The 16,706-nt window shown below is 37.6% G+C and overlaps 1 protein-coding gene across 1 annotated transcript in view; it reads left to right on the plus strand.

Annotated features, from left to right (window-relative positions):
• The first annotated feature begins 456 nt into the window (after positions 1–456).
• The window catches only part of C3H4orf17 (chromosome 3 C4orf17 homolog), a 31,246-nt gene continuing 14,996 nt past the window's right edge, over positions 457–16,706 (plus strand). Inside the window, exons 1-4 of the mRNA XM_004040177.5 lie at positions 457–718; positions 2,437–2,656; positions 11,892–12,101; positions 13,910–13,974. Of these exons, the coding sequence (XP_004040225.4) occupies positions 2,530–2,656; positions 11,892–12,101; positions 13,910–13,974 (402 nt within the window). The 5' untranslated portion in view covers positions 457–718; positions 2,437–2,529. The remainder of the gene's footprint in view (positions 719–2,436; positions 2,657–11,891; positions 12,102–13,909; positions 13,975–16,706) is intronic.

Below are 16,706 nucleotides of genomic sequence, written 5' to 3' on the forward strand. Positions count from 1 at the left end.
TGAAAAGTCTTATGAAGCACCGCATGTACATGTGTGTGTGTTTCTCTATGATTTCTAATTAACATTTCAATATTTTTTCATGGCTATTGAACATGTCATCAGCACAGACATCCTGACTACCAGAGCAGTATATTCTATTCACAATTATTAGAAACTCCTTAAAAGCATGTATACCTTCTCCCCGTTGGTTTTGGATTAAGCTATATTTGGTTATATCATAACTGTTCTTTAAGCAGAATTGTGGGAAAAATTATAAATTTGATTTATATTGCTCTCTGTTTTATTTTTCTTCTTTTTCTTTCTCTTGCATTGGATTTAACTCTATTATAGGTCCAAAATTGAGGAAAGCCATTTGTGGCCACATGGTTTTGTCAAGTGGGTAACTGGAGGTCTGAGAAGAATAGTGGGTGAGAGGTTCTAGAACTTAGATTTTTCTAAGGAATGTTACCACGTTGCTAAGCTATGTAACATATCTTAACAACCAGGGAGCCACACAGGCTCCTTGGAGTAAGAGTGTGAGAAACTGGATGAAGATAGCTGTATTCTTTTGGAAGCGTTTGAGATTGGTCTGTCTCTACCAACTAAAAACTTCTAGCTTAAGTGCAGAGATTTAAGGAGATCAACAAAAACTCAGTCTAGACATATTATGAGGCTGGGAGGGTATCAACAGACTTGAGTTCTTGTCAGCAAGATCACCTGCTTTTAATATTGTCCTCAGGTATAATTTTAAATTCATCATTACAATAATGTTCTAGAATTTTAGGTATGATTTAGTTAATAGTCCTCAAGTTCATTCTTTTTTCAAGAGTATGGAAAAGCCAAATAAGTCTGTTTTAAGAAAATGAAATACACATTGTTTTCTTGTTGACTTTTTTTTTTTCAAAATTTAAAGTGTATCACTACCCTTTAATCTAAGAGAATTGATGTGGGACAGACACATAGAGAATAACTGAATAATATCAGCTAACATTTAAGTCAATTTCATCAGGTTATAGATAAACAGACTGAAATCTAGGCAATAAAACAATTAATCTGTGGTCACTTTGCTGGTTAATGGCAAATCTGGAACCATGAATCCTATCTTTAAATTTCTGGTTTAATGTCTTTTTCACTCTCCAAATTGTCTGCTGTACTCTTTTCCCCTCAATACAAGTAAAAAGCAAATTTACTGGCTTAATTGTACAAAAGGTCCCACACCAAAAGAATGAGTAAGTCTAAAGTGTGATTTAAACAAAGAGATTAGAACTAGCTCCTCACTGTGATATTCATAAACAGCAATATGAAAATATACTTTTTATTGCTAGATAGATATTTTCTGCATTTAATGTCTACATATATTTTACCCAACCTAGGATAATTTTAGTATTTATATATATCAAACTGAAGTTCCTGAAAACCAGATATTCTGTGGCAACGAGTCTGGGAATTTATACACCATACAGTCTAAGTATATAGCATGAAACCACTTAAACATAGATTGCTTTGTTCTAAAAAGGTAGTCAACGATCTAAAAGCATCCATCCCAACAAAATCCTGAGATCAATTTCTAGAACATGAACATTTTTTGACACTGCAAATTATTCTAACCCAAAAAGTCTCTGCCATGGTTATAAATAAAATGTGTATTTCCCAATTCTGCTACGATGAATAAGATTTTCATGTAAGATAGAAAAAATACAACAGGCACCAGAAAATCATCCTTCTTAGATTTCAAAAGCATACTATTTTCAAGAAAATTTAAATAACGACTTTCTATGTTCTTAATCCAGAAATGTTCTTTCTCACATGGTTGTGAATTCACCAAGATACATAACATTATCTTTAATCTCCCAGGTCTATGACACCATAGGTGTCTAAAAATGTTAACTGTTACTCAATATTGCAAACAACAACATGGCAAAGGTTCTCTGGTTTATCATCTCCAGATACATCACTCTTTTGGATTTTTTTCCTTCTTTGGGTTTTACCATTCTCTCCAAAGATGATATACATTTTAAGATGCTGGGTTTTAAAAGTACAATAGGAAGGGACTTAACTTAAAATTAATTCAATGTAAAGTGCATTTGTGAGTATTGTATTTAAAAGTCATCATTTAAATTTACTATATCAAAATTGATAATCAAGTAATTTTTTTTTGGTAAGTCAACAAAGTGAGCTCAAATGAAATTAAAAACAGAATATACTTTATACTTTTTACAAATATAATATAAATATTTTGAAATCAAACACTTTGATTTTCCCCTGGGTAAATGTTTTAGATCCACCCATGCCTATACTTTTCAACGTTTACAAAAATTTGGTCTGGAAACAAAATAGCCTCACATTGCTGTAACATGAGAAACAATTTAGTTCAAGCAAAGAAGATGGAGAAATGTTTGATATATAAGAAAGTGACAAGAAACTCTTGTCAGAATGTTTGTCATTTTGTGATTTCAGGGTCTGAGCACATCTGGAAGTGAGGTCAATCAAGTTAGACCCCAAAAACTTTTGTGACAACAGTGAAGAGGGGAAAATAAACACACCACAAACATGAACCTCAACCCCCCGACATCTGCTCTTCAGATAGAGAGCAAAGGCAGCCATATTACGGCTAGAAATGTAAGCTGCTTTCTAGTCAGGCACACCCCTCATCCCAGAAGAGTCTGCCACATCAAAGGTAAGGTGACTTAAGGTCCTAGTATGTGTCTCTATTCTCTACACTTGGGCTATTTGATAATTCTGGCAGGTAAACACAACGCTGCTATTCAAAATATTTAACCACTGGAGAGGTATGGGAATTGACTATTGGGACTAGACGCCAGCACTGGAGTGAGAGCAGAGGCCTGGAGTGAGAGCAGAGGCCTGCAGTCCCTCTCTGTGTCGGACAGTAACCCTTAAATTGCTTGATTGTTAGGACAGGGGCCTGGAGAGGGGCCAAAGTGGCCAGGAAAATGGGGACCACTCAGGGAGCTCAGGGAAGCCTTGACCAACTGATATAAAAATATTTCAGTATTTTAACAATCCACACATCCATGCTAGCATCTGCATGCTAAATATCATCCCTAAGGAAGCGTATGTTTTATTCTTGCTTCCTTCCCTTCTGTCTTGTCTTTTCTCCCTCCCTCCTTGCCTCCTGCCCTCATTCCCTCCCTTCCTTCCTCCCTTTCTTCTCTTTCCTTCCTCTCTCTTTTCCTAGCTTTTACTTTAACTTTATACAGTAGAATTACTCAAAATTAGACATTAATAACAGCATTTCCCTTTTGAGGGAGGCAGTTCAATTGAGCTTGGATTGAAGAATTTTAAAAGTATACAGTTTTAAACACATCTTGCATTCTGAGATGTTTTGAGAGGTACAAAGAGAAAATGGTTCTGATGTTTTGAGAGGTACATTTCTCAAGGTTATGAAATATATGGAAAACAAGCAGAATTGTTTGGACTTCATAGGGTGAACCAGCCAATTCACCTAGGATGGGGTGACTGTGTGATACCACCCCCGACAAAGTAGCATATCAACACTGGCTATTAGGCGTAATCTAAATAGACCCTCACACCCATCCCTGAGATTCTTATCCCCAAGAGAAATGCTGCCATAGTGAGCTCCAGCAGATGGAAATGTGTCATATTCCTGAGGTGACAGAAAAAGTGATATTAAAAACCAATGTCATTTGGCATAGGCAAATAATTCATGACTAAGACCACAAAAGCAAATGCAACAAAAACAAAAATAAATAAATAAATGGGACCTAATTAAACTAAAAAGCTTCTCCACAGCAAAAGAAATAATCAGCAAACAGACAACCTGCAGAGTGGGAGAAAATATTTGCAAACTACGCATCCAACAAAGGACTAATATCCAGAATCTATAAGGAACTCAAACAAATCAGCAAGAAAAAAACAAATAATCCCATCAAAAAGTGGGCAAGTAACAGGAATAGAAAATTCTCAAAAGAAGATCTACAGACAGCCAACAAATGTGAAAAAAAATGCTCAACATCACTAATTATCAGGGAAATGCAAATTAAAACAACAATGAGATATCACCTTACTCCTGTAAGAACGGCCATAATTAAGTTAAAAAAACAATAGATGTTGGTGTGGATATGGTGAAAAGGGAACACTTTTACACTTATGGTAGAAGTGTAAACTAGTATACAACCACTGTGGAAAAACAGTATGTAGATTCCTTAAAGAATTAAAGGTAGAACTGCCATTCAATCCAGCAATCCCACTACTGGGTATCTACTAAAAGGAAAATAAGTCATTATATGAAAAAGACACATGTACATGCATGTTTATACCAGAACAGTTCACAATTACAAAGATATGGAACCAACCTAAGTGCTCATTAACCAGGTGGATTAAAACAATGTGGTATATATACACCATGGAACACTACTCAGCCATAAAAAGGAATGAAATAATGTCTTTTGCAGTGACTTGGATGGAGCTGGAGGTCATTATCCTAAGTGAAGTAACTCAGGAATGGAAAACCAAAGATCACATGTTCTCACTTACAAGTTGGAGTTAAGCTAGAGGATGCAAAGGCATAAGAATGATATAATGGACTTAGGGACTCAGTGGGAAGGTTAAAAAGCGGGTGAGGATAAAGGACTACATACTGGGTTCAGCGTACACTGCTTGGGTGATGGGTGCACCAAAACTTCAGAAATCACCACTAAAGAACTTATCCAGTAATAAATCATTCTGTTATAAAGACACCTGCACCTGTATGTTCACTGCAGCACTATTCACAGCAGCAAAGACATGGAATCAACCTAAGTGCCCATCAATGATAGGCTGGATAAAGAAAATGTGGTACATATACACCATGGAATACTCTGCAGCCATAAAAAGAATGAGATCATATCCTTTGTAGGGATATGGATGGAGCTGGAAGCCATTATCCTCAGCAAACTAATTCAGGAACAGGAAACCAAATATCATATGTTCTCCTTTGTAAGTGGGAGCTAAATGATGAGAACACAGGGACACATAGAGGGGAACAACACACACTGGGGCCATTCAGAGGGTGGAGACTGGGAGGAGGGAGAGTGTCAGGAAAAATAGCTAATGGGTACTAGGCTTACCACCTGGATGATGAAATAATCTGTACAACAAGCCCCCATGACACAAGTGTACCTATCTATGTAACAAACCTGCAGTTGTACTCCTGAACTTAAATAAAAGTTAAAAAAAGAACTTATCCATGTAACCAAAAATCACCTGTGTCCCCAAAAACATTGAAATAAAAATAAAAATTAATTATTAAAAAAATTAAAAATAAAAAAAAAACAATGTCATGATACAAATAAACCAAGCTTTGTTGAAAAAAAGGGCAGATCCTGGAGATACAGAAGAGAATTAGGAGGCTGTTGCACTTGTTCAGATACATGAGGACAAACATCCCTGCTATGCTCTTGGCAGCAGGACCAAGCAATAGCAGAATATGAGGCTAGAGAGAGTTTGCAGGGAAGAAATGAAAAGGTCCTGGTAACTGATTAGTACAGAAGGTGAAGAGGAACAAATCACATATCCTTTGCACCTTTCTCCACCCTTAGTTATTATAACTAAAAAATGATGAAACAGGAAAGCTGAAAGGGAGAAGGTGAAGTCATTTCATTCAGCAGATATTTATTCAATTTCGAACATATGACAAACTTTGTTCTAGATGTGAGAGATAGACCAAAGTTTCTGAGGGAGGAAAAAAATGTCCCTACCCTCATGGAGCTCACATTCTTGTCAGACAATAAAATCAATTCAGTGGTATACATACTGCATGTGTAGTAACATCAGGCATCCAAATGGAAATGAGCTGCCCACAATCCCAAACCTAGAATAGAAATCCATGTCTGAGTCTCAAATAGGAACTTAGGAGTAGAGATGCACATTGGGAGCCATCAGCATAGAAATGATATTTAAAGGCATGAATATTGATCGTCTCTTTATTCATTCAGATATCTATACGTTTATTCATTCATTCAACAAACATTTATTTGGAATGAAAATATAGCCAAGAGCCTGCCCTCAGGAGCTGGACTATCTGGCTGGTCCAGCCACTCTGTAAAATGACATTAGTAACAATAATATCTACATCGGGGTTAAGTATACAAACAAGGAAGGCAAAGAGAACAGCGAAAGAATATTAGGAAACTTTGTAGAAGAAGCTCCATATGCCTGTTATGGAGCATGTGGGGAAGAGGGAAGGGATAATGGGAAGTCGGGGTGGAGAAGTGGATAAGAGGCCAGATTTAGGCAGGCTCTGGATATCATGCTAGGGAATTTATATTTCTTCACAATCAAAATAAATGTCTACATTCATGGTTTTTACTTCTTCTCCTTGGAGCCACTCTTCAGCCCACCGAAGCGTGGCCTTTTCATCCACCATTCTGCATAGGCTGGGCTTGCTAAGGTTACCACTATCCTTCAGTTAGACAAATCCAACGCAAAGAGGATCTATTGGCTCAAGTAACTGGAAAGTACATCAGGGAGGTGGGCTTTAGGTTTGATTTGATGGCTCGCTTAAACAACCTGCTTTTTAAAAGCTCTTCTCTCTGTCTTCCACAATTCCAGACTCGACCTAGAGCTGGCTTGCTCCTCTCCTAGTGGCAACATAGCTACATCAGTTCTTAGTTTCACATCTGCATGCCACTCTGACTTCTTTCCCAGCAGATTTCGCAAAATTCTCTTTACATTTTCATTTTACCAGCACACAGCAGGTCTCATGCTATCCTTGAATGAATCCTCATGGACAGGGAAGTGGCATGCACAGATTAGTAGGCCATGGTTCAAATAACCAATCACTACAGCAAGGGGAATGGGTTCAATCTTCCTCAGAACATATGGCTGCAGGGGCTGCAGGGGCTGCAGAGTGGTAGATAAGGGGAGGATAATGAAGCAAAATAACCTGGGTACTGTTGTTAAGGAAAGATAGAAACAGGTTCTGGGCAGAATTGACAGATATCCACTACACTGCAATCCTCATCTTGACCCCTTAGCTGCATTTGGCACAGCTAACCACCCTTCCCTTCCTGTCTCTCTTTCCCTCTTTCTCTCTTTCTTTCTTCACCTTTAAAAAAATGTAGATTCTGTAACAATATATGCTTCAGTTGTTTTTCCTCTACCTCTGTGCCTTCTCCTTCCTAGCTTAATTTTTGTTCTTCAGTAAATGCTGGAGTCCCTCACAGCTCAGTCCTTGGCTGTTTTCTCTTTTTGATCTGTACTGGGATGCTAGGCAAATATGTTCATTCACAAGTTTCAAATACCCTCTATAGACCAAATATTTTTCAAATATGTATCTCAGACTCAGACACCTCTGCAAAAGTTTAGACCTGTATATTCAACTGTCTACTTGCAAGGCATGGAATGCCTCATGGGCACCTTGAACTGTGCTCTTCAAAACTGAACTCTTGATCTTCCTTCAAAAGCAAGGTCCCCCAACCAGTGTATCCTAACAAATAAACGGTGTTGTAAATTTGAAGTTTGTAAAATTGAAGTTCTTCTTTAACTCCTCTCCCTCATTCTCTTCCCCTTCCAATACTTCACTTGACCTTGTCATTTTCCTTCTAAATATTTTGTAAATTAAGCCACTTCTCTCCATGGCTACTGTCACAGCTCCATTCTAGGCCACTGTTATCTCCTGCTTTGACTACTACTTTGCAATCTGTAGCCCTCATAGCAGCTTTACTTCCACTCTTGCCCTCTCTCCAGTCTATCCTCCATAGAACAACCAGAAAGATCATATTAAAATGTAAATTTGACTGTTTAGGCCAGGCTCAGTAGCTCACGCTTGCAATCCCAACACTTTGGGAAGCCAAGATGGGAGGATCGCTTGAGGTGGGGAGTTGGTGGTGCACCTGTAGTTCTAGCTACTCAGAAGCTGAGATAGGAGGATCACTTGAGCCCCAAGTTCAAGGCTGCAATGAGCCATGGTTATGCCACTGCACTCCAGCTTGGGTGACAAGCAAGACCCTGTCTCTTTAAAAAAAAAAAAAAAAATATATATATATATATATATATATATATAGAGAGAGAGAGAGAGAGAGAGAGAGAAGGAGACAGAGAGAGAGAGAGAGAGAGAGAGAGATAGAGAGACTGTTTATCCTACACAAAATCCTTTGGAGGCTTCTCATGCATTTAGGATAAAGTGGTTAACTTTGACATAGGCTAAAATGTTCCCTATTATGTGGCCTCATCTCCTATCAACTCCCTCCCCTATTATGCATATGCCACAGTGGACTTGTCTAAGTTGCTTGAACATGTCACAGGCCCTTTCCCACCTCCGTCTGGATTTCCACACATACTCTTCCCTCTAATTATAAACCTCCCCTCATTATTTATGGTTCCTGATTTTGGTTTAAATATCATTTCAGAGAGACTTTTCAGGCTTCATATCCTCAATCTAAATTAGATTTTCTTATGGTATTTTTTCATAGTACTGTATATTTTTCTTTAAAGTAATTGTCTTAGATGACTCTGAGGTGGAGATTTGTGTGAAGGAGCTTTATTAGGAAGTGCTTTTGGGAACAACACTGATAAGAAAGCCGTAAGTGAAGGAAGAAGAACTGGGTAGAAGGGGAAGTGGAACTGCGGATACAATAGGGACCTCAGCCAATCGCACGAGGAGCCGTGGAGCTGGGATATCCCTTCAGAGGTGTCTCAATTCCAGGTAAGGGGGCCAGGCCTTTGTAATTCCCACCAACCAGTCACTATATGTAAGAGCTCTCACTGTGTACAAGAGCTCCCTTCAGCCAAGAGCAATTCCTAGAGAGGGACTCAGAATGAGCCATAAGTAACTGACATATGTGGAGCTGGGGAGCTGAGAGCCTAGGTGCTGAAGGCATGATCTAGGTAGGTGGTGGATGTACTACAGCAATTACCACACCTTATGGTGTGGTAATAGTTATTCTCTTCATTATTTGAATAGTTTCAGAAATCCTCCACTAAGCTGTGAGCTCCATGAAGGTGTGTCTGTTTTGTTCATGATTTACCTCAACTTCCTAAGGAGTAGTTGCCACAAGTGAGGTGCTAGATAAATTATTGTGGGAGGAAAGGAGTTTAAATTGCATCCAGATAAAATTGTAGAGTTACTGACAGATTTTAAATAGGATTTATATTCTACATCAGTAGTCTCACAGTTCTGTGTCCCTGAGCAATTGATTTCATTCAAAAGATCATTCTAGCTGCACTGTAGAAAGTGGAAGATGAGCAGGACCTCACTAGACATTGGGAGATCAGTTAGAAGACTGATTCAGTCATCAAAGTGGGAAGGAATGAGGGACAGGCCAGGGCAGAGAGAGGAGCAGAGAAGGTTGAACTTGGGGTAGAGAGAGGAAAGTCCAGCTAAGCAGCACAGAGAGAACCAGCAGAGGGAAACAAATTCAAGGAAAATGGCTAGGTGACGAGCAAAGACATATTCCTAAAGGAGATTAGGAAAATGAAGGCCAAGGGGAAGCAAACAGATGTCACTGTAAAGAAGTCATAGATGGCCTTTTTTTTTTTTTTTTTTTGAGACTTTGTCTCGCTCTTTCGCCCAGGCCGGACTGCAGTGGTGCTATCTCGGCTCACTGCAAGCTCCGCCTCCCGGGTTCATGCCATTCTCCTGCCTTAGTCTCCCGAGTAGCTGGGACTACAGGCGCCTGCCACATCGCCCAGCTAATTTTTTTTTTCTGTATTTTTAGTAGAGACGGGGTTTCACCGTGTTAGCCAGGATGGTCTCGATCTCCTGACCTCGTGATCTGCCCGCCTCAGCCTCCCAAAGTGCTGGGATTACAGGCGTGAGCCACCGCACCCAGCCAACCCACATTTAATTTTTAATTGAAACTTTTTTTTCTATGAAAAACAAATAGTATTACATTGAAGAATTTTCTTTCTGGTTTTATATACTTTAAAGCACTTGACGTATACCTCTTCTATATTTTATTTCACATTCTGCTTCAAATTTTCTTATCATATACTATAAAACTATTGGCAGGCAAGGGACTAATTTTTATGTCTTCAACTCTCCTCTAATGCCTGCCACAAAGCCATGCTCATAGTAATATATGTTCAATTGAAAGAAAAATTTCAATTCCAACATTATTTGTCTGCCTTAGAAATCTAGCAAATTTTAACACTCATTTCTTGGTTGGGGGGAATCTTTGATTAACATTTGGTCCCATTTACAAATTTGTTAATAGCTTTAAAAACTTTAAATGGCACTTATTCATTAAATATACTTGATTTTTAAAAATATTTTACATACTTAACAAATTCTCACTAAGCTGTAAATAACTCCTGTAAGTTAAATAAATTATACTTATAAGTATAGATTAAGCCATTTCTTTACTGTTTACCAACTTAATAATATTTTCATAGTGTTCTACTTAAAATCAGAAATGTAAAATCATTTTAACATTTTAAACTGTAATTCCAAAGTTAATTTGTTAGATATTCTAATATTCCAAATTAGCTAATAAGCATTAGCTTAAATGTGTATTTAAGATGTAGATGGGGCCAGGCACGGTGGCTCACGCCTGTAATCCCAGCACTTCGGGAGGCTGAGGTGGGCGGATTACAAGGTCAGGAGTTCGAGACCAGCCTGTCCAACATGGTGAAACCCCGTCTCTACCAAAGATACAAATAATTAGACGGTCATGATGGTGCACATCTGTAATCCCAGCTACTCAGGAGGCTGAGGCAGGATAATCACTTGAACCTGGGAGGGGGAGGTGGCAGTGAGCAGAGATTGCGCCATTGCACTCCGGCCTGGGCAACAGGGAGAGACTGTGTCTCACAAAAAAAAAAAAAAAAAAAAAAGTAGATTTTAATTTGTGACCATTGCATATTGTGTATTTAAGATCTATATCTTAAATAATTTAATCTTACATTCTAATGCAGCTCAGAGAAGCAGTGTGCAAACAGATGTATTATGATATGTGATAAAAGCTGTGGAAAAAATAAAAGCACATAAGGGGACAGAGAGTGATCGGGCACATTTCAGACAGAGTTGCCAGCAAAGATGATTTTGATGTTATTTGAGAAGACAATTAAGAATTAGGTGAACCAGTGGTACTGGAGAGAGATTTGGAAAAATGAGCAAGTGTAGAAAACACTATCCAGAAGCTTGCCTGGCAATTTCTGGGAAGACGACGCAGCCATCTCTTACTACCTGTCATAACTCATTGATTAACAGAAAGCAATGCCCGGCACACCCCCATTTCCTAAGCTGTCCAATTCCACATGACTTAGCATTGATATTGAAAAGAGAACCTGTCTATAACTTATTATTTGAACCAAATCCTATATTTGAGCCAAAAGTGAATAGTTATTTTTAGGAGAGAGAGTGAACCCAGAAGTCTCTCACATGAGGAAGGAGTTCCTTTTATACCAACTTCTCCTTCCTCCTTCTGTCACAGTCTACCTTATCCTGTCTCCTATTTCCAGCTCCTACACCTTTTTACCTCTGCCAGGACAAAGGAGGAACCAATGTATCTCTTCCAGAAGACCTAGTTACATTGAGGCATTCTGAGTGCTTTAAAAAATTTAAATCTGGCGTTCATGAAGAGAGCTAGCACAAACCCTCTTAGTCATTATCAAGCTTTGGGAAGTGTGAGATTTGTCTGGGATAGAAGGTCTACTCCACTTGAATCCCAGACCAACATCGACGATGTGGTCTGGCTCTCAAGACTGACAAAATGGCCGGAGATTTTAAGGAAGCATGTAATTGGCCACACTGACTTTCAAAGAATGTCTACCTTGCACTGGTTCATAATACAGTTTTTTTTTTTTTTTTTGGTTTATACAATTTGAAGTTCAACATTTTACATACCTTTAATGATATTTGGTTGGGAAATTGTTGATCATTCAAAGAAAACCTTCCAAACATCTAATCTGGTTGTTTGATCTGTCTCTTTTTTTAATCTTTACTCACCTAGGCTTGAATAACATTCCAATCTGTACTGTGAATGATGATGAGAATGCATTTGGAACATTGTGGGGAGTTGGCCAGTCTAACTACTTAGAGAAGAACAGGATACCATTTGCCAATTGCAGTTACCCACCCAGCACTGCAGTCCAGGAGAGCCCTGTAAGAGGAGTGTCGCCAGCCCCAAACGGTGCCAAAGTGCCTCCACGGCCTCATTCTGGTGAGTTGATTTAGAACTGATGAAATGTTTCCTTATGCCTCCTGCAAACAAGGCTGTGGGGAGTCTATATGATGCTAAAATAGCTGCAGTGGTTTTTACATCAAGTTTCCTCACTGTGAGGAACATAAATTTTGTTATATAATTTTTTTTCACTCTTCTAATCTCATCAGTAGCACAATGATGTCAAAAATGTTATTACCATTACTATTAATAGTGCCTAAGACATATTTGGTGTGGTCCTAGTCTTTAATCCCTACAAAACTAGCTAAAAGATGCCAGAAATGAATGTTGTTCCAACACTGATAGGGAAACGATGTCAGACGAAAATCGAGTCCTGGAAACACAGTAAGAATGAAATTGCATGTTTACATTGTCCTCATGAGACTGTCGTCTCCTTAAGGTCAGGCCCTGTGTTATTGCTTTCTGTGTTTTTGCCATCCTTCCTTTCTCCCCAGGTCCCAGCACAGTGCCTGGTCCTTAGTAAACAATTGAATTAATTTTTACTGAATTGAAGGAAAAAGGCACTGATAAAAGTAAAATGTGGAAAAATCCAAAGAGCAAGGTAAAATAGAAGAAAGGAATTCTGCATGATAGAAATTATATCCAGTTCTCTTTTTCTTGCCCCATACAATTTACATGCTATTACTAAAACTAACAGGATACATGAAAATTATTATGGCATAATGTAGTAAAATATATCTCTAAAGATAGCAATAAGAGTGGTCAATTATAGAGTACTCACTATGTGGACATATACCGTTCTAAAGTCTTCATACTTAATTCATTTCATCCTTTCAAGAATTTCTCTTCCCTCCCTTCCGCTAGCAACGAAGAGTCAAAGCCCACTTATTTTCCCTTATTTCTTGTGTCCCTTTTTATACTGTAGAACCTAGAAACTTAAAAACTACATTTGCAAGAAAGAGGCCTTTGATGGGAATCAGGTGTCACCACCTAATAAGATTTCTATAGCAGATGTGGGAAAAGGTCATCTTTTTCTTTTATCTATAAATTAATGTAAAGGGAAATTAAGTAAAACTTTAAGTGGTTTTAGGGCAGCTTAGGGGGATTTAGTTATACGACTGAGTATGAAATGGGTAGGGTTGAGAGGCTGATAAAAGAAGAAAGAAAATAAAGAATGTAATTGTAATTCAGCACAAACCATCTTTCTGTCTAAAGGTCAAATAAAAAAATTCTCTTTAATTAGATAAAGTGACATTTATATGGACAGAAAACAGAGAAAAATACGTCTTATACTAAAATATATACTTTTTTTTTTTTTTTTTTGAGACGGAGTCTTGCTCTGTCGCCCAGCCTGGAGTGCAGTGGCGCAATCTCCGCTCACTGCAAACTCCACCTCCTGGGTTCACGCCATTCTCCTGCCTCAGCCTCCCAAGTAGCTGGGACTACAGGCGCCCGCCACCACGCCCGGCTAATTTTTTTGTATTTTTTAGTGGAGATGGGACTTCACTGTGTTAGCCAGGATGTTCTCGATCTCCTGACCTCGTGATCCGCCCGCCTCGGCCTCCCTAAAATATGTACTTTTAAAATCAGTTTAACCAGATCAAGAAAGCATTTGCCGTGTGTTTTTATATCATCATCTTGGGCATAGAACTAGTTTTTAAATGCAAATACTTTATGTTATTATAATGCCATTTACCTGCAAATTTCCTAATATTTATAAACAGATTCCTGAATTGACCTTAAAGTCAGAAATACTCTCATCTATTTCAGCAATTGACACATATATCATGTGATATAAATTCTTTTTCAGTTTAATCTAAATACATTTTTCCTCAATTTTATTTCAGAGCCCAGTAGAAAAATTAAAGAGTGCTTCAAAACTTCCAGTGAGAATCCCTTAGTAATTAAAAAGGTAAGGAACAGCTATTTACCGCTATCTATTTAGCTTGACTTCTATAAGCTCCTCTCCTTTTCTTTACATACCTTTCCGAAAAGTCACCATGTTTCACAATATTTTTACAGCTTTAGTAAAGTCTAATTAACATAATATAAGATACACATATTCAAAATGCACAATTTAATGAGCTTTGCAAATACACACCTGGGAAACTACCACTGCAGTCAAGAGAATGCACGTCCTCATCACTCCCAGAAGTTTTCTCACGATTCTGGCCCTCCCACAGGCAACTGTTTGTCTGCTTTCTGTCACTAAACATTAGCATGGACTTTTTTGGATTTTATAAAAATAAAGTCATATGGTGAGTTCTCTTTCTAAAATCTGGTTTCTTTAACTCAGCATGATTATTTTAAGATTCATCCACGTTTTTATGTGCATCAATAGGTCATTCCTTTTTATTGCTGAGTAGTATTCAATTGTATGGTTATCCTACAATGTGTTGATCTATTTACCTGTTGAGGGACATTTAGGTCCTTCCCAATTTCTGGCAAAGCTAATATGAACATTTGTCTACAAGTCTTTGTTTGGATATATACTTTCTTTTCACCTGGATAATTCCTATGAGTGAAATAACTGTGTCTTATAGTAGTTGTATGTTTAAGTTTCTAAGAAATAGCCAAATTGTTTTCCAAAATGATTGTCCCATTTTACATTCCCACCAGCAGTGTATGAGTTTTTTTTCCTCCACGTCTTCCCCAAGCTTAGAATGGTCAGTCTTTTTATTTTTAGCCAACCTAGTGGGTATGTAGTAGTATCTTATTGTGGTTTTAATTTGCATTTTCCTCATGACGTTGACAGCTTTTCCAATTCTTACTTGCCATGTATATATCTTTTTATGGGAAATACATTGTTAGATCTTTCGTCCACTTCTTAAATTGGGTTGTTGGCCGGGCGCAGTGGCTCACACCTGTAATCCCAGAACTTTGGGAGGCCGAGGCAGGCAGATCATGAGGTAAGGAGATCGAGACCATCCTGGCCAACATGGTGAAACCCTGTCTCTACTAAAATACAAAAAAAATTAGTCGGGATTGGTGGTACGCGCCTGTAGTCCCAGCTATTGGGAGGCTGAGGCAGGGGAATTGCTTGAATCCGGGAGGTGGAGGAGGTTGCAGTGAGCCGAGATGGTGCCACTGCACTGCAGCCTGGTGACAGAGCAAGATTCCGTTTAAAAAAAAAAAAATTTGGTTGTTGACTTTTTTATTATAATGTTGTAAAAGTTCTTCATATATTCTAGATTAAGTCTTTTGTTACATGCATGTTTTTGCAAATATTTGCTTCCAGTCTGAGGCTTGCTCTTTTTTTGATAAGTGTCTTTAAAAAAATTATAATTTTTTCCATCATAGTTTCGCATCTGCATGCTGTTTATCTCTGTATTGTGCTTTACTGCAATGGCTAGAACCTCTAGTACAATGTTGAATAGAAATGATGAGGGCAGACATCCTTGCCTTGTACCTGATCGTAGGAGGAAAGCATTCAGACTTTCACCATTAAATATTATGTTCATTTACTTTATTCGTGGATGACCTTTATATGGCTGAGAAAGTTCCCTTCCATTCCTAGTGTGCTAAGAGTTTTAACAGAAATGGGGAGAGATGTATTTTGCCAAATGCTGTTTCAGTATCTAGCTGAGATGATCAAATGATGTTTCTTTTTTTAGTCTGTTAATATAGTGAATTACATTGACTAAGTTTCAAATTGGAACCAACCTTGCATATCCAGTAAAAACTTCACTTGGTCATGATGTATTATCCTTGTCATACACTAAAATTTCATTAAAAATTTTTAGCATTCTTGTGTCTGTGAGGAATATTTGTTTGTAGTTTTCTTATAAAGTCTTTTTCTGGTTTTAATATCAGCATAATGCTGGCTTTATAGAATAAGTTGGGAATTCCTGTTTAATATTCTGGAAGATTTTGTGTAGAATGGATATTATTTCTTCCTTAAAAGTTTAGTAGAAATCTTCAGTAAAATATTAGGCTTGATATTTCCTTTGAGTCAAGGTTTTTAACTACAAATTCAATTTCTTTCTTTCTTTCTTTTTTTTTTTTTTTTTTATAGATATAGGCTATTTGGGTTGTCTATTTCTTCTTTAGCCAGCATTGGTAGTTTGTATTTTGCAAAGAATATGTCCATTTCATCTAAGTTGTTGACTTACTGATGTAAAGTTTTTTAAAATATTCCTTTTATTATTTTATAATGTTTAATGTTTGTTCTCTCATTCCTGATTTTGGCAATTCGTGTCTTGTTTTTTTCCTGATGTGTCTAGCTAGAGGTTTGTGAGTTTTATTGATCATTTTAAAGAATCAGTATTCCATTTCATTGAGTAACTCTATTGTTTTGCTTTTGTGTTTCCATTTCATTGACTTTGGCTCCTATCTTTATAGAAGGTAAAATCTTAGGTCATTGATTTGAGACTTTTTTTTTCTAATATAAGCATTTATTATTACATTTTTCCTATAAGCATTACTTTGGCTGCATCCCCCAATTTTACTGTGTTGAATTTTCATTTTCGTTATGTTCAGAATACTTCCTAATATCCTTTTTAATTTCTTCTTTCACCCACGGGTTACTTAAAATCATATTATTTACTTTCTAAATATTTGGGGGATTTTCCAGATATCTTTATGTTATTAATTCCAATTTAATCCCATTGTAGTCAGAGAACACACTTTGTATACTTTGTAATG

Source organism: Gorilla gorilla, chromosome 3 (assembly GCF_029281585.2).
Source record: "Gorilla gorilla gorilla isolate KB3781 chromosome 3, NHGRI_mGorGor1-v2.1_pri, whole genome shotgun sequence".
NCBI lineage: Eukaryota > Metazoa > Chordata > Mammalia > Primates > Hominidae > Gorilla > Gorilla gorilla.